This window comes from Sapajus apella, unplaced genomic scaffold (genome assembly GCF_009761245.1).
Source record: "Sapajus apella isolate SASKATOON/1434 unplaced genomic scaffold, GSC_monkey_1.0 scaffold86, whole genome shotgun sequence".
Lineage (NCBI taxonomy): Eukaryota > Metazoa > Chordata > Mammalia > Primates > Cebidae > Sapajus > Sapajus apella.
The window spans coordinates 2,131,175-2,156,637 of record NW_022437026.1 but is presented as its reverse complement, the minus strand read 5'-3'; the positions used below and the strand labels follow the sequence as shown (position 1 = coordinate 2,156,637).

Sequence of the window (25,463 nt, the reverse complement as noted above, 5' to 3'; positions counted from 1 at the left end):
CCCAAGTGGAAAAGTATTAAAGCACAGGAAACAGCCTTCCATGAACAGCAAATGTGAGTGGGTGGTGAAGTGGGAAGCACATGCAATGAGGACGCGCAGTCATGACAGTGAGTGCCTCAATCTTGAAAGCAAGCATATCACATGCATGGGGACTATCATCCTGTTTAAATGATTATTGCTTGGTGAGCTTGATGTGAGAGTCAATCAAAACAAAAACCAGAAATAATCATAGGGGAGCAGGGCTGTCAAAAGCTAAAAATACAAGAAGCTCAGGAGACATGACCATTGCTTATACACAAAGAGCTCATGCTGGGAGACACACCTCTCTAGTCTGATACTAGTCTGTTGCCCCTGATGCTGCAAGGCCCCTTTAGAACCAAATTTCACTTTTCATTTTAACCTACATTACCTAATACAGGATTCTCTTCCCACAAGGAAAGAGAAACCACAAGGAAGGGTCAACCATACAGTTAAACCTTTACATTCTGGATTCTGTATACAGGTTTCCCATTTAAGAATGAAACAAACTTATCTTTTTCTGACCAGAAATTAACTCCTAAGAAAAGGAGACAACTATAAAAGCTATAGAGAATATGCTAACTTCTAAACCTTTTTTAGTTCTTCTGGAAAGCCCTAATAAATACTATAGACTTACCCTCAAGATTCATTTTTAAATTTCCTCCTGCCATTATAATACATTTTCCCTACTTCCGCACCACTAGATCCTAGTAACAATAACCTATTATGAACCATAACTTATAGCCCAGCATCCCAAGTACAGAATTTCCCTGTTGACCCTACCTAGAACATTGTAAATGGCCTGCTGGGTTGCCGAACTATCTGTACTTTAATGAGAAGCCATAGTCTAAGAAGACAAACTCTACAAAGTGGTGTTTCTTTCCTCACCAATCTAGCAGACATCTCCCACTTCAATGTGAACAAAGGGAGGGCATGGACTTTTGTATGCTTTCATCACTGCTGAGTTTCCTGTTGGGGTAGTAACACTGCCCAGCATATATTTACTGACTAAAGGATCTCTCTCCCATAGGAACTAGGCATCCCTGATCTCCCTATACACATCCATGGCCCTTACCAATCCATGTCTGTCACAAGCTAGGCTGACATGGGGTTATCACTGAGGGCACTAAGTGTGAGATAATTTCTTAATCTAGCCAGTAGTTAGCAGTTAAGCATGTTAAATATTTATTAGAATAAGGTACAGAGATAGATGGAAGTTAGGAATCAGGGAGCTATGAGACTGCAGAGTTCAAATAACTCATGGTTAACAGGATTTGCAATCAAGGACCAAAAATAACAGAAAGAAAAGATAATTACTACAGAGCTGGTTGCAAGGACAGACTTTTTTCACCATCTTCCCTGAAGCACAAAGAGAGAAGCAATGTGTTAAAGATAAACATCAGTGTAAAATATTTAGAATCTCCAAACAGCACATAAAGGCCCAGCAAGAGAAAGCAGGAGGGGAGACAGATAGGTAGGACCTGGTAGCCCTTGCATAAATACGGTTCTAAATAATGTATCTAACTGGCTGTTAGCCTTAACATGATTATCTGATGTTACCTAGCTGACAGATGTTGAGTTTCTACACCCAATCTTTGTATCTAAATGAGTAATGCCCTGCATTGAGGTTCTAAAATCGGAGAGGAACTCCAGTTTCTCAGGTCTCACTGCTTGAATTTCAAATACCCAAGCAGCACTTCCACTGATCCTGTCCCACTTCCCGTTTCTCCAACTGGGCTGTTAAAAAGCACTCAATTAAATGCATTAGCAATCCCACCACAGTAGGCTGATAGTATCATTGTTACAGTTTTAAGTTCATTTAAGTTGGCTATTATATTTCCACATCCTAGACCGTACTAACCCCTTCCCTTCCAGAATAATTTTTAAAAGTATGTGGAAAACAAGCAATCTCTGAACATAAATATAGCAGTAAGCCAAGCCGTGCTTCCAAATCATTATCTATATTGAGAGCATAGAATAATACGTCCCAAGCAAGTAAGATCCCCACTCTTTAAAGTACCTGTTTCCTTTCCATATTTCAAGTCTGTCTCTTGGGATTTGTTCACCAGGCTTACATGATGTATCCTGATGTGACTTCAACAGATGTAGGCCTTCTCATTTTATACCCAAAGGGAAGTGACAAGATTCAATATTTCTGACCACTTTCATTTGAACAAAAGGGGTAATACCACCTACCTTTAAAAGTGGGATGAGAATTTATGGAATTTAATTAAAGTGGTATTTGTCACATTGTATTTCATAAACAGAAGCTTTGGTTCCCTTTCTTCCCTCTCAGACATTTCAGGCAGTAGACCATAGGCCTGACATGTCACATTCTACTTCAAAAACACCCAGCTCCTACTACTAATGTCCTTGCAGCTTTCTAGGTGGACATGCAAATTAAATGCTTATTCAAGTGTCAAAGGGCTAATATGCACAGTCCAGGAAGGTCTGACCAGAAAAATTATTGATCTGAGTCCTCAGAAAAACCCCCAAAATGCCTGGAAAACTATCGAGTTGGGTAGTGCCTTCCACCCTCTTCTTGGTTAAATAGCCTGGGACTAGTGAATGTGCAGTAGGTCAGTATAAGACTATCTCTCAAGTAGAGCCAATTCATTACTAATGCAGGTAAAAAGAATAGGGGTGCTAGAAGGATTACAAATGTGTGAGGGAAATGGAAGGTAAATGTGTTATACTTCCCTTTAAATCTGGTCACTACAGAGAACAAAGGGAGGTGTAAATTCTTCCCACCATGGAGAGGCCCAAGGACCTCTGACCCGTACTCAGAAACAGTGATGGCCTGAGCACATGCATTTAAAAAGCACTTCAATAACCACATCAGAAGTTTGAGGCCTTAATAGAGAAGATCTTTATCCAAATCATAACGAAGGTTTTTCTACTTTATGTTTTTGTTTGTGTTTTAAGCTTTTCTTCAACTAACAGTTATTGACTACCTATTATGTGCCAGGCAGGCACTGACTAATCAGAGAGAAATCACGAGTGCTTTCCAAGTGCTACCTGTCTCTCTGTACTTGTACAACGGCCATAGGACAATGGCATTATCTTCATTTAACATATGGGGAAGACGAGGTGACTTGCTATTGTGCCTTATTTTTAAGTAAAAAGCTGGGAAATTCCAGAAATCATGTTAAAAGAATAATTTTTACTTGCAGGTGTTGGGCTTTGGTCTTTATTAGACTAAGTGCGTTACTGGAATAATCGAACTAAAACCCCTTTTGAACTACTGATTTTATGGGGTTGGAGGAGAGTAGTGGTGGAATGATCCAATGAAGAGATTCTAGCATCTTTTCAACTGGTAGATGCTTAGGCTTAATTGAGAAGAAAAAGAGATTTCAATCTACTCTGTCAAAGAAGAGAAAAAAAAAAAAGGTACATAACTTTTACCTGCTGCCAGGATCTAAAGGCATCATTGGTCAAAATGCTTTCTGTCATTTCATTTCTTTTTTTCTTTTTTTTTTTTTTTTGAGATAGAGTCTTGCTGTCACTCAGGCTGGGATGCAGTGGTGCAATCATGGCTCACTGCAGTCTCAACCTCCTGGTCTTAAGGTAGTAATCCTCCTGCCTCAGCCTCCCCGGTAGCTGGGACTACAGGCGCACACCACCATGCCAGGCCAACTTTTTTTTTTTTGTAGAGATGGGGTATCACCACGTTGCTCAGGTTCGTCTCCAGCTCCTGGCCTCACGCAATCTTCCTGTCTGAGCCTCCCAAAGTGCTGGGATTACAGGTGTAAGCCACCGTGTCTGGCTGATTTCTGTCATTTCTAATGATACGGCAGAGAGAGAGCACTGACTATGACTGTGGAGTCCAGTCTTCATTATTCTAAATGACCCAGCAATCTATTGCCTAGATACCATATCTACTCTCTGCCACAGATCTATGAAGAAGCACTTCTACCAGAAAGTTATATTGAAATTTGTAGAAACTTGTTGACTTTTTAAATCATAATTAACATGGGGGCCCAAACTTCTGAGGGTAATAGTAATTTAGCAAGCCACTGAATAGATGATACACAAAAAGAGACAAATGAAAATGGATTGCGTGAAACATCAGATCCAAGCAGCAGAAAAACAAGGACAAGGAAGGAGTAAAGGTGTTACACACAAAGAGCCAAGCAGGGCGTACTCAGAAATCGGGTCCTCCTGCCACCAGGTTTGAATGTCACCTGTTCAGATGCACAGTTAAACTTCGCACAGCCTGTGAGAGGGGAAAAACAGGGAAGAACAGAGAGAGGAGAAGAGACAGAACACAACTACAAGATGTTAGAAACTTGAGGCTGGGGTGGTGAAATGCACTAAGATGGCACATAGAAGAACAAGCTTCTGGGAGAAAGTCAGATATGTAAGAGATGAAATATTAGGTCTTAATTGTATTCATCTGCAAAATGCGGAAGCTTTTCTTAGTTGGAATAAAGCTAGGTAGTTTGCCCTCCTTACCAATCAAGTGCAATCATCTTGTGAAGAGACTATCTCATTTCTGTGAAACTGTGGCAAAGGCATATAAGCCAGTACCTATATATTTTTCATTCTTCTCGCCCATATGCCCAAGACTTTTTGATTCTTGTTCTAATACTACTAGAAGCTCTTTACTCTGCAGGAATGTTTTCAGCAATCATTAATAAACAGAACTATATTTGGAAATTGATTATGGATAAAATATTGAATTGTAAGGCTATTCATTTTAGTATGCCACTCCTATACTTAAAAGTAACGAAATTCTACAATGGCTAAGAAAATACATTAGCTTTCAGAAACTGCTAAAAAGTCTTAGAATTTCATCCAGGAAATCTCAGCTGAGTATCAAAGCATAAGTTCTAAATCCCAAATGAGTGATTCATATAGGTCACAGATGTAACTTTTCACTGTAATTTCTTGAAAAAAAGTAACTTCACCTAACGGGAGCAGCGATTCTCATTATCACTCTACTTCCCTTTTCTCCCAAAGATTCTTAAGTGTACAACACACAGGCTATGTATGTTCTGGTCGGCTTGCCTCCCAACCTGCCTTAACAGGCTTTTGTCCCAGGTATGGCAATATCTCCATTTTATTGTTTTTGGACGATGATGGTTGCTTTATTACCTTGACCTGGAGCAGAAAGGCTTGGTACTGAAATGGCACCATCACTGGTGAAGGCTGAATAGAGGTTGTCACTGGAGGGAGATGGCTTAAGGGGCTGTAACAGCTGATTCTGCCCGGAGTCTGAGATATTGCCAGGAGGGTGGAGGGTCTGCTGGGGGTGCAAGACTGAAGCTGCACTCTGGCCAGACAGGTTACCTGCCAAAAGATAAACTGGCATGAGGAAACATGTCCAGCTTTCTCCACATACTCATTAGGCACTGTTCTTATACATTTGGTTTGTTTCACCAAGCGGTAAACAATGGATCAAAAGCTACAAACTGATGAAAGAACAAAGTCCTCACTAAAGGGAGAAGTGAGGAATAACACTAAGAATCAATAGTTAGGCTAGGAGCTCACACCTGGAATCCAGTACTTTGGGAGGCTGAGGCAGGCAGGTCACCTGAGGTCTGGAGTTCGAGACCAGACTGGCCAACATGGTGAAACCCTGTCTCTACCAAAAATATAGAAATAGCCAGGCGTGGTGGAGGGCACCTGTAATTCCAGCTACTCAGGAGACTGAGGCAGGAGAATTGCTTGAACCTGGAGGTGGATGTTGCAGTGAGCCGAGATCATGACATTGCACTCTAGCCCGGGCAAGATGTACGAAACTCAGTCTCACAAAAAAGAATCGATAGGTAATTGGGCTATATATACTACTCCAGAGCTGTTTAGCTTTAGAAAACCTAAAGGGGCCACACATCTGAGCAGAGTAAAACGACCAGAGTATGAGGTGGATACTCAGATGCCAATCTGCAATTCCACGATTGCTTTTTTTTTACCCTATTAGAAAACGTGTTGAATCATGTTTGTTAGGCAGTCTCCACTTTCTTATAAACATGCATCAGAGATCAGATACAAAAGAGGTGCCAAAAAATGACGTAGGTGACTACAGAGCAATGGATATTTAAAATTATTTTTGGTTTGGCTGATTTCTCTCTTACAATCACTATGAATTGGTCCTAATGTGCTAGATTTGGATATCTATGAAACCTTCCACAGAATGGAACTGCTAAGAAGTTTGCAACAGCTTTCTAACATATTTTAACCTTCTTTTTCTTTTCAACTAATTGGGTTAACACTACCATGATCTCGCCTAAGGATTAGGAATTCTCTGTCTATCCCAATTAAAATATAGTTCAAAGTAGCGGGGTGTGGTGGTATGCCCCCGTTGTCCCAGCTACTCAGGAGGCTAAGGTGGGAGGACCACCTGGGCCCAGGAGTTTGAGGCTGTTGTGTTGTGTTTTATGATCACACCACTGCACTCCAGCCAAGGCAAGAGAGTGAGACCCTCTCTCTTAAAAAAAAATTCACACACACACACACACTCCATTACAAGACAGTATAACTTATTTCTCTGATTTTAACGACTAGCAAGTTCTCTAACCTAATATAAATGAAACAAAAACCTTAATCAAGAAGTTACCACTTAGACATACACACAAATATCCATTTGACAATTACATTCATCTAAGTTGCAATTATGACTAACTCATCCACTAAAACAATCTACCCAAACTTTATTAAACAGAGAATAATGTATTTTCTTCCAACTGCTCAAGAGTCTGGTTAAATGTGAGTTATATGAATTAACAGGCAAAGCTAAATGTCTATCCTTAAGAATAACTATAAATAAAGACTACCAGTGGATAGCAATATGGATTACGATGGAATAATCCGTTGTACTCACTAAATCTACTTCTACAGATTCGAAAAGAGGCACAATAAATATAAGTACAGAAGTCAAGGGGGCAAAAGTATCAGGAGAGCCAAATTCTTTTGAAATTTAACAAAAATAACAAATGTTCAGCAGGTTACATACAGTTGGAGACAGAAACAAAAGACAGGAGAGCTGTGGCTGACCTAGTCCGGTGCTTTTTACCTGAAAGCTGGGGGCTTTTATTCCCCAAGGAACTGCTTCGACTAGACTTGCTGCCTTTGCTTTTAGTGGGTCGTCGTCTTCTCCCTGAAAGGGGAGCCGCTGGGGGAATAATAACAGCAGGGGGCACCTTGCCCAGTTTGGTATACAAAGATTCAATTTCATGCTTCTGGCGACTCTGCAGGTCCTGAATCTCTTTAAGATGTCTAAGAAAGATAACCAAACATAATTTAAAATACCATAATCATCTTCATTCAAACAAGAATTAACAGCATATTCCTAAATCTGCTTTCAAGTATGTACTAATTACTAATGAACCTTTTCCCCAAATGTGCTACCATATGGTTCTAGCTTGTCAGCTCACCTTGCTGGCCTTCATTACCGAAGCCATATTCCAAAAAGCTCCTAGCCAACAACAAATGGTTGATAATGTTTTAGGGGAAAAATATTTCCTGACTTTTGAGGCCATGCACACAATAGCTGAATTTGCTACTCTGATTCAATTTGCCAAACAAAATCTGCCAACATAATCATATATCCCAGTGCCATTACCAGATTCATTTGGTGGACTGATAAATAAAGATCAGTTAATAGTGATAAAATCTGCTATTAGTAAAAATAATAATAATAATGATACAGTAACAATACAAAGGTGCTTAAGAAGTTCTAGAACTAGAAATGCTGTGGGTCTTTATCAGTACAAGAGAAGCTGCTTGTGCTTGTGAGTCAGTAGTTAGGAATCGTGTGTTGTGTGTGTGTGTGTGTGTGTGTGTGTGTGTGTGTGTGTGTTGGGGTGGGAAGGGGTCAGGGGTGGGATGGGGATTTTGTGGCACTCTCTTTAAAAGAAATGAGACATTAGCATGTTGTGGCAAAAATAATATTAATCTTGGTTCTAGGATCTAGGTTTTAAAACCTTATCCGACATTTTTCACAAGAGAAAATATACTTACTTTTCCCGTAGTCGTCGCAGCTCTAACTTTAAGTCTTCATCTTCGATATCTGACTCATTGTCACTACTCATGTAAGAAGAGTTAAACGAATTACTAAGGCTTTGACTTAGATTCTGGATAGGAAGGCTCTTTGAGCTCAGTTGATGAGGGGAGTGTGGACTACCAGAACCATCATCCACATCCCTACTTAAAAAGGCAGCCTCCAGGTCAGAATATGGCCCATTTAGATGTGAAGGCTCTGATAGTTCAGGCTTTTCTTTCTTTGGTATCACAGCAGGAAGAACAGCTTGTTCCAAATCCATAAAAGGAAGAGATGCCACTGGTCCTTCTTTCTTTGCATCAGCGATCTTGTCCTCAGTTTTTGATACAGAGAAACGACCCACTTTGTTTGCTGTCGTTGTCACCTGAAAACGTCCAACCTTGGTAAGCTGCCCAGTGTCTGACTTTGCCTCTGAGGCAGGACTTTTGTGGGTACTATCTGGCACATCTGAAGAGATACCAGGGATGGTTATCCCATTTGGCTCTGGCTTCACCAAGGTACTCTCTGGACTACTACTTGACATCACCGAGGACTCTGAAGTGCTGGATTCAAAATGAACAGACTTTGCATCTTCTGACTTATTTTTACTCTCTTTCTGGGCATCATCTGCTGCAACTGAAACCTGATTAAAAAAAGAACAAAGTAGGATTAAAAACTGAATTTCTCAGTATCTGATTTCTATCACAGACAACTTAAAAAAGGAAAAAAAGAATCACTTTATTTTCCTCTCAATGAGTAGTCTAATTATCTCTTTACATAGTGCTTCCATCTTTGACTCTGAAGAAAAATTGAATACCATAACAGAGAACACATCTGTACTTAGATATAGAGTCTATGTGGCTGGCTAAGCTTACAAAGTAAATAATTTAATTTCATATTTCATGTCATACACAGAATTCGGATTCATGTCTTAGTCGACATATAAACAGCCAAAGTTCAGGGGCAGGTGTAGTGGTTCACATCTGTAATCCCAGCACTTTGGGAAGCTGAAGTGGGCAATCACTTGAGGTCAGGAGTTTGAGACCAGCCTGGCCAACAGAGTGAAACCCTGTCTCTACTAAAAATACAAAAACTAGCCAGGCATGGTAGTGCATGCCTGTAATCCCAGCTACTTGGGAGGCTAAGGCAGGAGAATCAATTGATGTCAGGAGGTGGAGGCTGCCATGAACCAAGATTTTGCCACTGCACTCCAGCCTGGGCAACACAGTGAGACTCCATCTCAAAAAACTAAATAAATAAAATAAATTAACAAGATGTAGAATTTTTAGGGTTGCCTGTGAATAAGAAAAACTACAAGAGTTAAATCCAATAAATGTTAAATGCCAGCTAAGCCTCAAGAATCAACACAACTGGTAACTAAAAAAGAGGATCCAGATCGTTGTTCTGGTTTGTCCATGTATTTACAAGTACAAACTAAGCCCACCGATAAGCTTTCAGGACTTGTTTACAAATGAGAAAATTATCACCTACTCTCCCCAGCCAGAAAATGCTCACATGATGGACCAGCTGGTAAAATAAAGTGATATGGTATCATGTGTTTTCATTAAAGAATTAATCCTGGCCGGGCACAGTGGCTCACGCCTGTAATCCCAGCACTTTGGGAAGCCGAGGTGGGCAGATGACGAGGTCAAAGAGATCGAGACCACCCAGGCCAACATGGTGAAACCCTGTCTCTACTAAAAAATACAAAAAATAAGCTGGGTGTGGTGGCGCACGCCTGTAGTTCCAGCTATTCGGGAGGCTGAGGCAGGAGAATTACTTGAACCCGGGAGACGGAGGTTGCAGTGAGCCCAGATCACGCCACTGCACTCCAACCTGGCACCTGGTGACAAAGTGAGACTCTTGTCTCAAAACAACAACAAAAAATTAATCCTATGACAATTATTCTAAACGTGGAAAATATTTTTATATACAAAGATGTTACTTAAGTTGGAAAAATTAGAAATGACAATGAAGATTGGTTAGGTAAACCAACTGCTGGATGAGAAAAATAGCTATAACATTCAGAACAGGAGAAGTGAAAGTCTATTTTAGATACACACTTGTACAGAAAACATGGAGTGAAAAGAAATACACCCCAAAAAGTAATCTTGGGAGGTGGTCAGGTAGACAGTATGACTATCTACCGTGTCTCTACTGTTGTAAGTATTCTATATTTTCTTTCATTAGTATTCATTACTTTTATTAGGAAAATGCTAAAAAGAGCTATAAAGTACTATGTAACAGGGATTGCTAGACTGGTAATTATGTCCCAAATAGGTAGGCAGTAATTTTATTATAAAAACAACTCCTCCAAAGGAAGGAATCAAGGCAATGGAAAGAGACTGTCTTACCTGAAATCGTCCCATCTTAAAAACACCAGCTCCTGAACTAGTTGTTAGGATAGGGCCTTCTGTGACTTGAGAAACTGAAAGAAATACATGAATGAGGAAAATATAAGTGTCTCTTTCCAGTTAGCTTCTTTTCCCTTTGACTAGAAAAACGGCAAAATCAAACTACACATGAGGAAAGCTGTTGGCTGCAAAGATAACTTCCCTATCTCCTCTCTCCATGAGGCTTTGTCCAACAGGGGAAAATGGTTATCATTTGCTCTACTACTAGATACTAACTACAACATTAATACATACTATAAAAACAAAGGTTAACAGGGACTAAAAGCTCACTTTCTTTAATTCAGAGATATAAGTAAGTGAAATGAAGGATGAGATTTTACTGAGGACATTAAAGACCCATCTTTATTTTATTTTACTGAGATGGAGTTTTGCTCTGTTTCCCAGGCTGGAGTATAGCGGCGCATTCTCAGCTCACTGCAACCTCTACCTCTACCTACCGGGTTCAAGTGATCCTCCTGCCTTAGCCTCCTGAGTAGCTGGAATTACAGGCATATGCCACCACATCTGGCTAATTTTTGCATTTTTAGTAGTGACAGGGTTTCACCATGTTGCCCAGGCTGGTCTCAAAGTTCTGACCTCAGGTGATATGCTTGCCTCAGCCTCCAACTGTGCTGGGATTACAGGTATGAACCACCATGCCCAGCTAAGATCCATTTTTAAATGAAAACCAGCTAATTTTATTTTCTCAATGTAACACTTAGATACATTCCAGAATAGGGCAGTACAGTTCACAGAATTATTGGTAAGTAGTTTGGGGCAATTTAAAAACTTTTCCAGGGAAAACACTTTGAGTTTCTTTCTAGAGATATATTTATTTTATGCAGCTAGTATGGTATTGACTGACTTTGATGTTTTCATGTCATTCTATACCTTTGAGATCGTTCCATATCAATATACCTCATTCTTTTTAATGACTGCATAGTGTCATACCCTATGCATATAACATAAATATATATTTCATATTTTAATCAGGTTTTTACCGATGGGCATTTAAATTATTCAGAATTTCTTTTCTTTTTTCCCTGACACAGGGTCTCACACTGTCATCCAGGCTAGAGTGCAGTGGTGCAATCACAGCTCATTACAGTCTCAACCTCCCAGGTTCAGGTGATTCTTCCTCCTCAGCCTCCTGGGACACTAGGACAACAGGTGCATACCACCACATCTGGCTAATTTTTTTTTTTTTTTTTTTTTTTAAGATGGAGTCTTGCTCTGTCATCAGGCTGGAGGGGAGTGGTGCAATTTTGGCTTACTACAACTGCAACTTCTGCCTCCTGGGTTCCAGCGATTCCCCTGCCTCAGCCTCCCCTGTAGCTGGGACTACAGACACATGGCACCACGCCCAGGTAATTATTTTGTATTTTTAGTAGAGACGGAGTCTCACCATGTTGGCCAGCATAGTCTCTATCTCTTGACCTTGTGATCCGCTTGCCTCGGCCTCTTAAAGTGCTGGGATTACAGGCGTGAGCCACCGCGTCCAGCCCACATCTGGCTAATTTTTAAAATTTCTTGTAGACATGGGGGTCTCACTATGTTGCTCAGGCTGGTCTCAAACTTCTGGGCTCAAGCAATCCACCTGCCTTGGTCTCTCAAAGTGCTGGAATTACAGGCATGAGCCATCATTCCTGGCCCAGAATTTCTTGCTATTTTAAATATAAATATTCTCTTATAGATTTATACAGTAAATACTCCATAAAGGAAGTGCTGAATTATTTCTATTTAAGACTGCAGTAGACATCACTATTATAAATTGATCCCCACAGAGGTTGTAGGTGGCTATCAGACCCTTGAATTTACCAATGAGAGGTGAGAACGGCTATCACTTGTAGCCTTACTTTGTATTTCTATCATTACGGACATTGAATACTTCCACGTCTAAGTTTCTTTTTCTGTATCTTTTGATCCTTTTTTGGTTTATGTTGAATTTTAGAAACTCTTTCTTTACATTAGCAAAACGAGTTCTTTTTGTGATATGAATATGTGTAACCCCCCACAAATACATATATATTTCCCCAGTTTTTCATTTATCTTTGCACTCAATGGCACTTTTCTTCCCCGCAGAAAATTCTGTAACCATTACTACTTGTTTCTGGATTAGACGTTGAACTTAACACCTCTATTAAACTTATCTGAGAACTCCAAACTGATCCATGGACCAAATTCAGCCTACTGCCTGTTTTGTAAATAAATTTTATTGAAACACAAATTCATTTATTTATGTATTGTCCATTGCTACTTTTGAGATCTGAGTAAGTTGCAAGAGACTATACACCCTACAAAGCCTAAAATTTGTACTATTTCGCCCTCTACGGAAAAAAGTTTGCCAACCCTGTTCTAGACAGTCGAAAAAAAATCCCCATATGATTTCATATAGTACGATTTATCATATAATATTTCATCTTTGGTCCACTTGGACTTTACTTATGTCTAGGCTAGTGATCCGCTTTTGCTTTTTTCCAGATGGCTTTTGAGCTGTTCCAAACCACTTATAGAAATATTCCATCCTTCAGCTGGGTGCAGTGGCTCACGCCTGTAATCCCAGTACTTTGGGAGGCCGAGGTGGTCGGGTCACCTGAGGTCAGAAGTTCGAGACCAGTCTGACCTATATGGAGAAACCTTGTCTCTACTAAGAACACAAAATTAGCAAGACATGGTGGTATATGCCTATAATCCCAGCTACAAGGGAGGCTGAGGCAGGAGAATTGCTTGAGCCAAGGAGGCAGAGGTTGTGGTGAGCCGAGATCACGCCAGTGTACTCCAGCCTGGGCAACAAGAGTGAAATCCATCTTTGAATGATTTCAAAAGCCACCTTTTTCATATTCTATATTCTCTTTTTATTGGTAGTCAACTTTTAATTTATCATTTTCATTGTATATATTTGATAATCTACATGATCCTTTAATTTTTCCATTTCTAGACTCTCTAGACTGTTCCAATGATTTGCAAGTAACTTATTTTAAAATGAGAGCCAACTGAGAATATAATTGCCTTGAAAATAAAAATAATGTTTAAATTGATTAGCTGAAATCTTACATTTGTATTTCCAGACAAATACATTTCCAGGCTATTCAAGCTTTTCTCTATCCCTATATATCCAGTGTCACAAAAGCTAAGAGGTTATCAGTAAATTAACTTTTCTAAATACAGTATGCTTTAATTCCCTAATCTGTAATAGCAAGGATCTGACCTAGCTAATAATGAAGGGTCTTATCATTACCTCCTGTATAACCTTCCCTCTGCCAAATAGTAACAGAACAGATTTACTTATTTGCTAATCTTTCACATTTTAGCTATTACTATCAATGCTCCTCAGTTATCAAATACATGAAACTATGACTTTGAAACAGTAAACCCCCTGAATTCCTACAGGTAGAAATGGAATTAGTAACATAAAAGGAAGAAGGATGTTTCTCACCATCCTTCTGAGGCTGTGCTCCTGCTTCTGTAACTGCTGTTGGAGCCACCACGGACACAGGCTGTAAAACACACAGACAGACACACCACAAAATCTTTAGCTTCAGTCACTCAAACTTTTGCCTTATTGCCTTTCCTATGGTCTTTGTAAAAGGGTAGAAAGACTGTATGTGATGAAACAGTTATGTCTGAGGGAATTTTCTTTTCTTTCTTTTTTCTTTTAAAGTCTAAAAGTCTGATGTAAAGAAAGGCACCTTTTAGGGCTGGGTGTGGTGGCTCACACCTGTAATCCCAGCACTTCGGGAGGCCAAATCACTTGAGGTCAGGAGTTTGAGACCAGCCTGGCCAACATGGCGAAATTTAAGGTCAAAAACTAGCCGGGTGTGGTGGTGGGCACCTGTAATCCCAACTACTTGGGAGGCTGAAGTAGAAGAATCACTTGAACCTGGGAGGCGGTGGCTGCAGTGAGCCGAGATGGTGCCACTGCACTACAGCCTGGGCAACAGAGCAAGACTCTGTCTCAAAAGAAAAGAAGAGAAAAGAAAAGAAAAAAGGCATCTTTTAAAAGAAGGAACTTCTACTCTTTCTTGATTGCGTCCTTAATTTTTCTCATAGGATGCTTAAGGGTATAACTTAGTATTCACAGAAAAGTAATTTCAATCAAAACATTATTTTATCTGACAAAATTTAGCCTTCTCTAAAACAAAAATACAAAATCCACAGAATTGATCTGTGGTACAATCTAACCAGACATACAACTAGAAAAGTACCTTTCAAATAAAATATCTTCCATAGTTACACTCCTGGATCAGCATTAATCTTTCATTAATCTGTCTCATTTCTTTTGGATAGAACAAGCAGGGACTCTGAATACATGTTAAAGGTATTAATAATGGTTTAGGTTACAGTTTGTGTCCCAGGCATATAATATATTAGGGTTATGAGGAGATTTTATCAAGATTGTCAAAACTTACACCAACTGCAGAAGCCACTGTGATAATCTCTGGACTAAGTGTTCTTCTCAGTTGAGCATCAAGATCCTCTAGAGGTTGCTGGGACTGAATGAAAACAAACAGAGTAAATACAGTTCCTTAGCACCTTCAGAGCCATTATATATAGCCAATTTATATAGGACACACTGTTTTATGCTTTGTATTGGCACAACATAACATTTGTCTTTACAGAACATATAAAACTATACTCAAATTTAATATACTGCTTTTTTTTTGCCACTGTTTCCAGATTGTGTATCAGTCTCTCAAGGTTTACAGTAGTTCATGTTTTTGCAGTTTAAGAAAAGTCTTATTACGTTCTACGTTTGATGTTACTCAAAGTGGTAGAAAGAGTTATTTGTGCTCTCCTTAAAATATATTGTGAAAAATGTACAAAGATCTATTGGTAGATTCACTGTATCTCATGTTCCCTATTTTCTTTCTCAATTTTACACATCTTTCTGGGAAGTTGCCCCCATGAATAAAAGATGGCATTAATACATTCTGTCACTATCACAGGATATTATTCTCTTCTTCAGGTCTTCCATGTATACTTCTTCCCTACAGATGGTGGCAGGGAGGTCTGGGTATTCCATCCGGTTAACCATTCTATCCACCCTAAACACACAGCTTCCTTCTACCCTTCCATTCTCTAATCCTACATCTGTCTTGGCTTTTATCAGTCTATTCTTGCACAGCCTTCACTTATGCCTTTCCCCCTATATCTAGGAGCTAGCTATTTACCCTACCCCTCCACATGTCTCACTTGCTATTTCTTATCACACTTTATACTCCCTTAGAAGTCTGAATACATGTTTTTAAAAGAGAAAATAAGTTTAAAACTAAACTCCTGATTTATGGACTTTGACAATACACTTTTCCCCAAATTTGGTGGCTGATGGAGTACTTTCTCTGTTGGAGATATTATTTTATTATGGAAAGTTCCTTATATGGTGTTCCTCTCTACATTGGGACCAAAGAAATAGGGATAAATTCCAACTCAGCTTCTCAAGTAAGCAATTTACCACGTTTTTCTTATTTCTTATATATGATTCAAAACTAAATTCCTAATTTAGTTTAAAAGTTTACTGGCTTGTCTCATGTCAGAAGCTTTTTCCTGGTCACAACAGATTCACAATTAGTACTTGTCTTATGGAAATTCAACTAAATGTGTTTGCGGTGGGCTAGGGTGGGAAAGGGAAATAAAAAATACTACAGGTAATTTTGACCACCACTGCACTCAATGAGCAGAACTGACTGTGAGATGGGAATCTCAAGTTCATGTGGTCGGTCTCAGTTCCTCCATGAGTAAACTCATAATGTTAGCAACTTACTGAGCTGGTTGCCTTTTATTTTAAAAGACACAGTACACATCGTTTTCATGAAACATCATCCCTTATACCTACTTATATGTAAGCTGATTACTTCATTAGGTGGCTAGTAAAATAAATGATAAACATTCAAGAAAAAACTGGTTGCTCTGGACTCAGAGAAAGTTTATCAGATGTTACTGTGCTTCTCTTTTCTAAGGCACTTTCAAAGTTAATTTTGATTATATATGCAATTTCACTCTTCTACAGAATGTGAATGATAAAAGGAGCTATATGAGTTTGGCAAAATGTTAGCTTTGCTGTTTTCTTCCCTCATAAGATATAAAAAAAATTAGTATCAAGTGTTTTTGCATAACCTGAAGCAACATTACAGACAAAAGAGCTATGAAGCTTCTTACTTTAAGTAGGACCTGGGTCACTGGCTATACTGTTTTAAAAGAAAGGTGTTACTAAGTCAAAGCCAAATAGGCAGAAGCCAAGACCATAGAGTGGAGAACTTTAACAAGCTTTGTCAAAAAAAGTAGGGCACAAGAAGAAATTTGTCAAGTCTTGAGGCACCTGGGTTAGAGGTCCTGGAAAAGGTGGCAGCTGCTCGCTGGGCAGAGTACCTGTGGGAATTTCATTACCCACTGGCAGCACCTACAGACAACGAAGGGAAATTCAAGTCCATGAGCACTAAATAGTAAAGACTGAATACTAAAGAGCAAATCAACTAATCTGAATGGACAAACATAAGAATAAAATATATCTCGTTAAGGCATGTTTATCACCAATGTTACACTCTGGTATCTGTCTTAAATAAAGGGTATGACAAATAATGATATTAATATCGGGGTTACTATATAGCTATAAAATGAATAGTAAAATACAGTAAAAAGTTGTTCCTTAGGAAAAACAGAACAAAGGCTGTATGTACATAAGTGGCAGTGTCCAGATATTCTTGAGCTACTTATTTGGTACAGTATTTATCAGGCTTTTGCCATGCAAAACAAGATTTTCTGAGAAAAGAAAACAGTAGTTGGTTAAGAAATAGCCAACGGGCAGGTCGGATAACAAAAGGCATCAGAAATCTTATACTATTATCAAGAATTTCTATTTTATCTGAATGAAGATTCTGCATTATCATACTATAAAAAGAACCTCATATCCATGAAATGCAGAAAGAGGGCTGAAGCATACAATACAGTGGACGTAACACAGCCTTGTTATTTGGAGAAGGTGGCAGAACAAGAGGAAATCCACCACAGCATTAATTAGATAATACATTCCAGTTACTTCAGTCCTAGGATTAGGATTCCTCTGTATCAATTTCCTCACTAACTTCCAATTTTTTATAAACTTCAAACTGTACAACTGTGGAATCTACAACAAAGCCAAAAATTTGCTTCATTCTCACTGAAACGAAGATTATGAACTGCTGTTATTATGTACATTTTGCTAACAGATGCATTTAGATCCCTTTTGGGATAGAGACTTCTTCAGTTTGTACCAATTCAGAAGAAATACCCATATTTTGCCCAATAATTATACATTCTTGGAAAACTGCAGCACAATTAACCCCCAAATCCTGCCACATTTGAAAAAAAGAAAAATCTCATGTTCATTGTATACATATATATACCCTCATATTGCCATCAATTTGTTTAATAAATACTATATAAGCCAGGTACCTTTGTAACTATGTTTCTAACTTGCAAAGCTGAATTGAAAAATGTACTAATTAGGGAGGAAAAAACTGGTCATATTTATGTAATTATTTTATAACAAGAATTTTACCGGAGCCTTAGTTAAAGGTGGCTTTGTGGGAGCAGTTCCAGGTTTCACTCCTGACGTAGCAGTACTGACTGGGGTAGAAACTTGCCCAGGTGTGGCCACTGGTGTAACTGGCAAAGCAACTGTTCCTAGTGGTAAATTAGTTGGTGGTAAGCAAGTACTTGTGGTAGAAGTCAGGAGTTTGCTTGGTGCAACAGCAGTAGTTGGGATGCCTGGTGTGACAGTACTCTCTATGACTAGTGATGTCTCTAGTGAGACAGAGGCATGCTGAGCTCCAGATGAGCTGTGTTCACTGAAGAGAGACCGCAGCTTTTCTTCCAGAGTCTTTATGTCATCAATCCCAGGAGCTTTGGGTTGTGTATCAGAATCTATTTCAGGACAATGAGTATGGGGCTGGTTGGGAAGCAAAGCTGGTTGAGGCTGACTATGAATTAGTGTCTGCTGTACAGCAGGCACATTGGCAACAGGCTGTACCAAGGGTGGGATACTAGGTACCTGGGGTAATAAAGGTGTAGAAGTAGGTCCTGTTACTTGGGGAAGAATAGGAGTAGAAGCCATCGCTGATGGAATGACCAAAGGATGCACCCCACCAGGCTGATAAACAGAACTAGACATTCCTGTTCCAGGAGAGGAAGAGGAAGATGGTGCAGAAAGGGACAAAGCCAATCCAGTTGTACTGTTATGAGATGTCTTATCTAGTGAATGTGCACTAACTACCACAGTTTCAGCTAAAGTAGGAGTAGAAGTACTACTGCTAAGCTGAATGGATGGCTGTGAAGCTGTGCTTGGGAATGAAGTGGTGGTAGAAACTGATGTTAATGTGGCTCCCACAGTAGTACTGCCTGCTGCCTGCTGAGAGACTACAGCTGGAGGCTTAGCACCTGGGATAGCAGTGCTGCTCCCTGCAGAGGCTGAAGTTGCTGAAGCTGTTATAGAAGGATGCAGTGCTGTACTAGAAACAATGCTCTCAGATGTGGATGTGGCAACTTGAAGTGATGGGGATGTAGTAGATATTGAGACTACTGCAGGTATTGTGATACTCGAAACTACACTGGAAAGTACTGGTGATTCAGACACAGGTGGTATAGGGAGACCACCTGAAGTTACCACACCTGTGCAGGTGGCAACTCCAGCAATCCCCTCTTCAGTGGGCACTGTAACCTCAGACTGAATTATTGATGTGGAAATGTCATTAGGAGCGCTGCTTGTTGCAGGGACTGGTACTGTGGGTGCTGCAGTGGTTGGGACTCCAGCAATGCTATTTAAGAAAGGAGGTACTACTGGAAATGTTGGTCCTGTATGACTAAAGTTTGGAGGTGCTGTATTGGGTCCTTCTGTCATTTGGGCATGTCTAAGTTCAGAAAAGGCCTGTTGTAGACTAAGTGATGATGCAGAGTGAGACAAGTTCATTCCAGGGCTTTGAGATGTAGAGGCAGCAACTGCAAAGGAAAACAAAAAAATAAGAATCAGCCCATTCTAAAAGAATGGATTCAAAAGATTGTCCCCACTAGCCCAAGTCAGCTCCCATAAATATCTATTTTTGATAAAAAAAAAAATGCAGTAACCTTAAAACATAGACAATATACTAAGTATAGAAATAAACACATACTACAATACCTATTATACAGGCTATATCTACATATGGCTGTCCTTTTTGGCTTTTTCTGTAATCCTCTCTATTCTTCACTATTTCCCTCTCCCATATGTTTATCTGTTGGTGATAACTTCAGTTTTCTCTTCTTTTTTATTATCTGTGTCATCGTAAATTACTGCTTTATGATTAAGCTTTCAACATAGCAAAGGCACTGTAGATTTTACATAACAATGTGGTAGAATCAATTCCTTACCTGTATCTGATATTTCACTGGTGAAAAGTTTTGATTCTCGTAATCGACTTTCTGGCACAGGACTAACTATAAACCGTCTTCCAGCAGAATGAACAACTTGAGTTAAAGAACTGGTAGGAATGCCTGGTCAAAAATAAACAAATAACTTAATAACATTATTATTATAAATATTGTTAGAATTCCTTACTGGCACACACAACTGCTTTTTTTTTTTTTTCTTCTTCTTTTTTTTTTTTTTTTTAGCACAGTCTCACTCTGTCACCCAGGCTGGAGTGTAGTGGCTCAATCTCAGCTCACTGCAACCTCTGCCTCTGGGTTCAAGCAATTCTCATGCCTCAGCCTCCCAAGTAGCTGGGACTACAGGGGCCCACCACCATGCCCGGCTAATTAATGGTTTCTGAAGTCAAAGGTAAAGACAAACAAGAAAATAAACTCACCTATCTGCTGTGGCATGGAAGATGCAGGAATTGGTTGTTTGAACTCTCCTTCCAATTTCTACAACAAACAAAAGTGATTAAATGCATTCTCAAATGCAATCTCAATGACTAGGAGAAGCAAACTGCCTGCCACATGTGAAGAGAACATAAACGTTTGTAGTCAGTCATGGGTGTCAAGTGATATCACTGGACATTTTGCATAGCAAATTTAGCACTATTAAAATACTTTAAATCAACAAAGCTTCACTATGGGAGTGGTGAACCTACCTGAGAACCTGAAAAACCATAATCATCCTTTCCCTGTAGATTCTCCAATCCCTGGTCACCCTCTGGTTCCACGCTGACATCCTCACTGAGCATTTCATCAGCTTTTTCAATAATTTCCCGCACTTGATCCACAAATGACTCTCTCTCTACTGCTAGAATAAAGTCATTGTTCACCTGTAAAAGAAATGTGATGTCAGTCCAATTAGTGTCATTTCTCAAGCTTTATGTCATTCAACTATCACTTTTATGACTCCTATCCTATCTGCATACTTATCTATATTTATTTTGTACTCAAGTTAGCTCTTCTCTTTAAGAACTTTAGTATCTAGTTAGATATAGCCTAGACAAAAACGTCCCTAAATCACAGGTTGAGTGTGCTGGTTTTATTCACATTGAAGTAAATCCATAACTTTAAATAAACATGGATTACAAAATACGGCATATCTGCCTACAGCAATGGATATTAAGATCAAGTACTAAGGAAAAACTTAGAACTCCAAATGCAGACATACCATAATTGTTGCTATCTCCTCGGGGTTGTCACCATCTAGGTCAAATTTGAATGTAACCATTTTCCGATTATGAGTCTCTAATTGACATTCTACTACTCGATCTCCTTTATTTGAAACCTAAAAAGAAAACAGGTATATCATCTCTGAAGACCATATTCGGCTTTACTACCAAATTTCTGACAAGCAATGCAGATTAGCACTTGATTTTATGTCTAAGGAAGGATAGTGTTATCACTGTTTCTTCGAGCACTAGTACTTTGTCTCTTAAACTGGTAGCAAAAAACACCTCTGAGAAGATGTCAGCCTTTGAGCTACTTACTAAAACTCTATTCTTTTTCTAAAAGGTAAGTAGTGCCTTATCATAGAAATATAGAATGTAAGAATATCATTTAGCTAATTATAAGATCCTATACATTCATCAATTCATCTAAGCCTTAAGAAATATTTAAATGATATGAACTGCTGGCCCTATCATAGCTTTATGAACTACATTTCCATTTTTCTAAAAATGTGATATTCAAGTCAAAGAGATTGTTAGGATTAAATGAGAAGAGTACTATATAAATTATCTGGCCAGGTGAGGTGGCTTACGCCTGTAATCCCACTACTTTGGGAGGCCAAGGCAGGTGGATCACTTGAGGTCAGGAGTTTGAAACCCGCCTGAACAATATGGCGAAATCCTGTCTCTAATAAAAATACAAAAATTAGCCAGGCATGGTGGTGTCCTAGCCACTTGGGAGGCTGAAGCAGGAGAATCGTTTGAACCCAGGAGGTGAAGGTTGCGGTGAGCCGAGATCATGCCACTGCACATCAGCCTGGAAGACAGAGCGAAACTCTTCTTAAAAAAAAAAAAAAAAGAATTAGCCAGGCGCAGTGGCTCACACCCATAATCCTAGCACTTTGGGAGGCTGAGGTGGGCGAATCACAAGGTCAGGAAATCAAGACCATCCTGGCTAACACGGTGAAATTCTGTCTCTAATCAAAATACAAAAAATTAGCCAGGCATGGTGGCACGTGCTTGTAATCCCAGCTACTCAGGAGGCTGAAGCAGGAGAATTGTTTGACCCAGGAGGCAGAGGTTGCAGTGAGCTGAGATCATGCCACTGAACTCCAGCCTGGGCGACAGAGCAAGACTCCATCTCAAAAAAATAGAATTATCTTGGCCAGGATGGTCTTGATATCTTGACCTCTTGATCTGCCCGCCTCAGCCTCCTAAAAAAAAAATTATCACACAAAGATAGTTATCTCTATTTTATGAAGTGGATGGTTTGGATTTGATGACTTCTAAAATCTCTTTCAATGTCAAATTCCTTTAACAAGATGAAACCCATAAATCAGGTATATTTACATTCAAAATTCTTAATTTTGGGCGTGAAGTTTTTTCATGTCGAGAGCGACTCCTCACAGATTTTCGGTAATGCCGTTTTGTAGTTCTTCCTTCATGTCTTCCACTGGAAGATGGGACATTCTCATTGCCATCACTCATACCTGAAGCAACATCTGAATGTGCGCTTTGAAATTAAAAAAAAAAAAAGTTCAGTTTATGAGATTTAAAGGTGTGATATTTTGGAGTTTCATACCATCCTATTTACCAGTCAAGAAAGGAAAAGTCTAGTTTTAAGTACCTGTCTATAGAAGAAGCCAAAGTGGTAGGCTGGGTAGTTTGTGGCTGTGCTACTGGAACTGGCTCTGGAGGAACAACCTGAGAGACTCCCTGAGTACTCTGTAAATCAAAAAGATAATTGAAATCTTGGTAGTAATATGTCATTCACTATCCCCAATAATCTACTTATTTTTTTTCTTATCCTTCCCCACTAAGTCCTAGAAGCACTAAATTTACCAGTAAATTCTCAATATTCAGCATCTAGAGACAAAGGTCTTAACATTCCAAAGGAACTTTCTAAAGCTAGTCTCTGTTATAGACTGCATGGTATGAGGTCAGCCAACATATTTTCTAGGCAGTGTGAACCTACAACTTGCCATGCAGCCAGCATCTTACCAGAAGTGTGCAATAAGGCAGGCAGAGCAAAGTACAAAGATAAATTCAGATCTTTCTCCTAGCAGGGCAAAAATGATTGCTGAGAGCACAGGAGGATAAGATACTCTTATGACTGCCAATAGAAACAGTTTGTGAAGGGACAAGAATAATGGCTAAAGTTCTAGCTAGAGAAGTGAAGTGCTAATAGGGTTAATTAATCTTCTCCAAGGCACACTCACTTCCCAACAGAACAGCCAGTGGAAACAAGGACCCCACATTGGCATTTCATTCTGCTGTAAGAAAAAGTCATTCAGAAATTAGTTTGACATAGTCTCCAAGTAAGTTCTAAATGAGGAGAGCCTATGTTTCCTTCTCCTTTATCATTTTTATCCAGTTATATATATGTTTTATAGATAAACATGCAGTAATTCCATTTACCTCCAAAACTGCTTGCTGGGAGGATGTAGTGGGCACTTGTGCTAAACTCACTCCTGGCTGGGACACTTGAACCTGTCCTCCTACACCACCAATAGGAACTAAAAGATTTGATTCCACATAAGGCTGCACAACTGTGGGAAAGTACCCAGGTGTAGCCAGTACTTCTGTCGGCATGGGAGGGGACAGGACTGTAGAATGGATGCAAACAGAAGCCACGTTGGAAGGGGGAGCAATATTTGAATCTCCTGGGTATTGTGGTGGCAGTCGAGGTGGGAAGCCCTGTGACAGAAATGAGGAAGGTAAGTTAGAGCAGGTTGGGGTCATTAAATTAGCAAAACAGCAAGACATGCAAAAAAAAAAAAAAAAGAAAAAAGAAAAAAAAAAAGCACACAGCAAAGAAGAAGAGTAGCCAATCTCTTTCTAATAATCTAAAGGGGATATAAAGACCACATTCTTGAAGTAGTAGGCTGGTTCCAATAGAAGAGACATGACTCTACAATAATACTTTAGATTGTTGGTTGTCTCCATCTAGAGATGATTTAAATAGGAACACAATTTCTTCCTAGTCAATCTTATATGGTAGAATGCAAAAATTCTTCCACATAACAGTCATATCATGAAATGCAAAAATTCTTTCACATAACAGTTATATCATGAAACGCTAATCTTCCCAATCTAATCCCTGAAGCTTTTTGTTGATACTATGTTGGCTATTGTATTTATTCTACCCATATACGTAAAAGTTACCAGGTGTACTATTAACCACATCTAGCACTCAATCAGCTTACAATGAATACCGAGAGAACCATTTTTCTCTGAAGAAGTGTCTTAAGAAAAATGGATCACATATCATTGAACATCATTGACTCAATCCTTTCTCAGAATTTTACTATTTTAGCTTTTCTAATTGACATTTGTTATTGCTAGTTATTCTGACACTCAACTATAAGATTTCCATGTTCTTGACGGTCTACTAGGATCAAACCCCTCTTTTGCTAGCTAACACAATACCTGGTACAGAACATCTCCAGAGGAAAGTGGAACCTCAGCAGCTTGTCCAAGGTTAGCTGGTATTCCCATGGACTGAACTGCTGGTTGTAGGAGCTGTGGGTGAACCTGACTTGGCAGCTGAGTCACAGGCTGCAGAAGGGTTGGAAGCTGACTAGGAACCACAGTTGATACCCCTGGGATCGCAGCTGTTGTAGCAGATGAAGCCAACGTGAGCAGAGGCTGAGTAATGCCAGCTGCCATCGTGATGGGAAGGGGTGAGAAACCTGTCTGAGTTGTAGACACATGGGGAGTTGATATGGAAATTTGAGAGACAGGGTACTGCGGGAGTAAGGAAGTAGGGAGTGGCTGTCCCACTGGAAGGAAATGAGCACCAGAGTGGACTGGAACAACTGAGGGTTGTGTCGCAACTGGGATCTGAGGTTCGCCTTGGATAGTTGGTACTGGCTGGGAAACTGGAAGCTGGGAAGGTAAAGAAAAACAAAACAGACAGGCTTTAAAAAAAAAAAAAAAAAAAAAAAAAAAGGCTGCCAAAAGCAAGATTTATGTATTAGCCAAAAAGAAGGGGTGGGGGGACCAAAAACCCTGCATACATTAGTGTTAATATGCCACATAAGAATATGAAAAGGAGAGCAGGAGACAAAGAGGCTAAATAGACTGTTACTATCTACGCTTTTTGTTGTAGAAATATTTGCTAATGCTTCAGCACTTGGCAATAAAAAGTGGACCCTTCCATAGACAAGGGGTTTGCCTTCTTTTCTAAATAGCTTTATTGGGATATATCTTATATACCATAATACTACCACTAAAGTTATGACTGCTATTACAGTAGTTACTGAAATTCAAATGTATTCCTTTCCAGTGGAATTAAGACTTTATTCATATTATTTCTAAAATTCTTAAGTCTAACGTGGCTATATAGAAGTTGGTATAATTCACATATTTTACTGATTCTAGGATGCAGTCATCCCTTTCCATTACCTGATCATTTTGACATGTGAGAAATTGGGATCTGTCTTATAACTGATGATGTGGTACATAAAATGTGGTACA

General features: G+C 39.4%; 1 protein-coding gene across 30 annotated transcripts in view; it reads right to left on the bottom strand.

Moving 5' to 3' along the window:
* WNK1 (WNK lysine deficient protein kinase 1) overlaps positions 1–25,463 on the bottom strand; it is a 146,724-nt gene that overhangs the window by 5,623 nt on the left and 115,638 nt on the right. For 8 of the 30 annotated variants that reach the window (XM_032254419.1, XM_032254422.1, XM_032254420.1 and 5 more), the window contains 18 exons: positions 24,414–24,872; positions 23,403–23,681; positions 22,612–22,709; positions 22,335–22,497; positions 20,987–21,103; positions 20,475–20,648; positions 20,208–20,265; positions 19,771–19,893; positions 17,927–19,362; positions 16,709–16,789; positions 14,802–14,885; positions 13,829–13,889; positions 10,354–10,427; positions 7,981–8,642; positions 7,034–7,236; positions 5,116–5,310; positions 4,142–4,234; positions 1,336–1,377 (listed from right to left, as the gene is read on the bottom strand). In XM_032254419.1, the coding sequence (XP_032110310.1) occupies positions 1,336–1,377; positions 4,142–4,234; positions 5,116–5,310; positions 7,034–7,236; positions 7,981–8,642; positions 10,354–10,427; positions 13,829–13,889; positions 14,802–14,885; positions 16,709–16,789; positions 17,927–19,362; positions 19,771–19,893; positions 20,208–20,265; positions 20,475–20,648; positions 20,987–21,103; positions 22,335–22,497; positions 22,612–22,709; positions 23,403–23,681; positions 24,414–24,872 (4,402 nt within the window). The remainder of the gene's footprint in view (positions 1–1,335; positions 1,378–4,141; positions 4,235–5,115; positions 5,311–7,033; positions 7,237–7,980; positions 8,643–10,353; positions 10,428–13,828; positions 13,890–14,801; positions 14,886–16,708; positions 16,790–17,926; positions 19,363–19,770; positions 19,894–20,207; positions 20,266–20,474; positions 20,649–20,986; positions 21,104–22,334; positions 22,498–22,611; positions 22,710–23,402; positions 23,682–24,413; positions 24,873–25,463) is intronic. The other 22 variants (XM_032254434.1, XM_032254443.1, XM_032254444.1 and 19 more) reach the window with 11 other exon arrangements.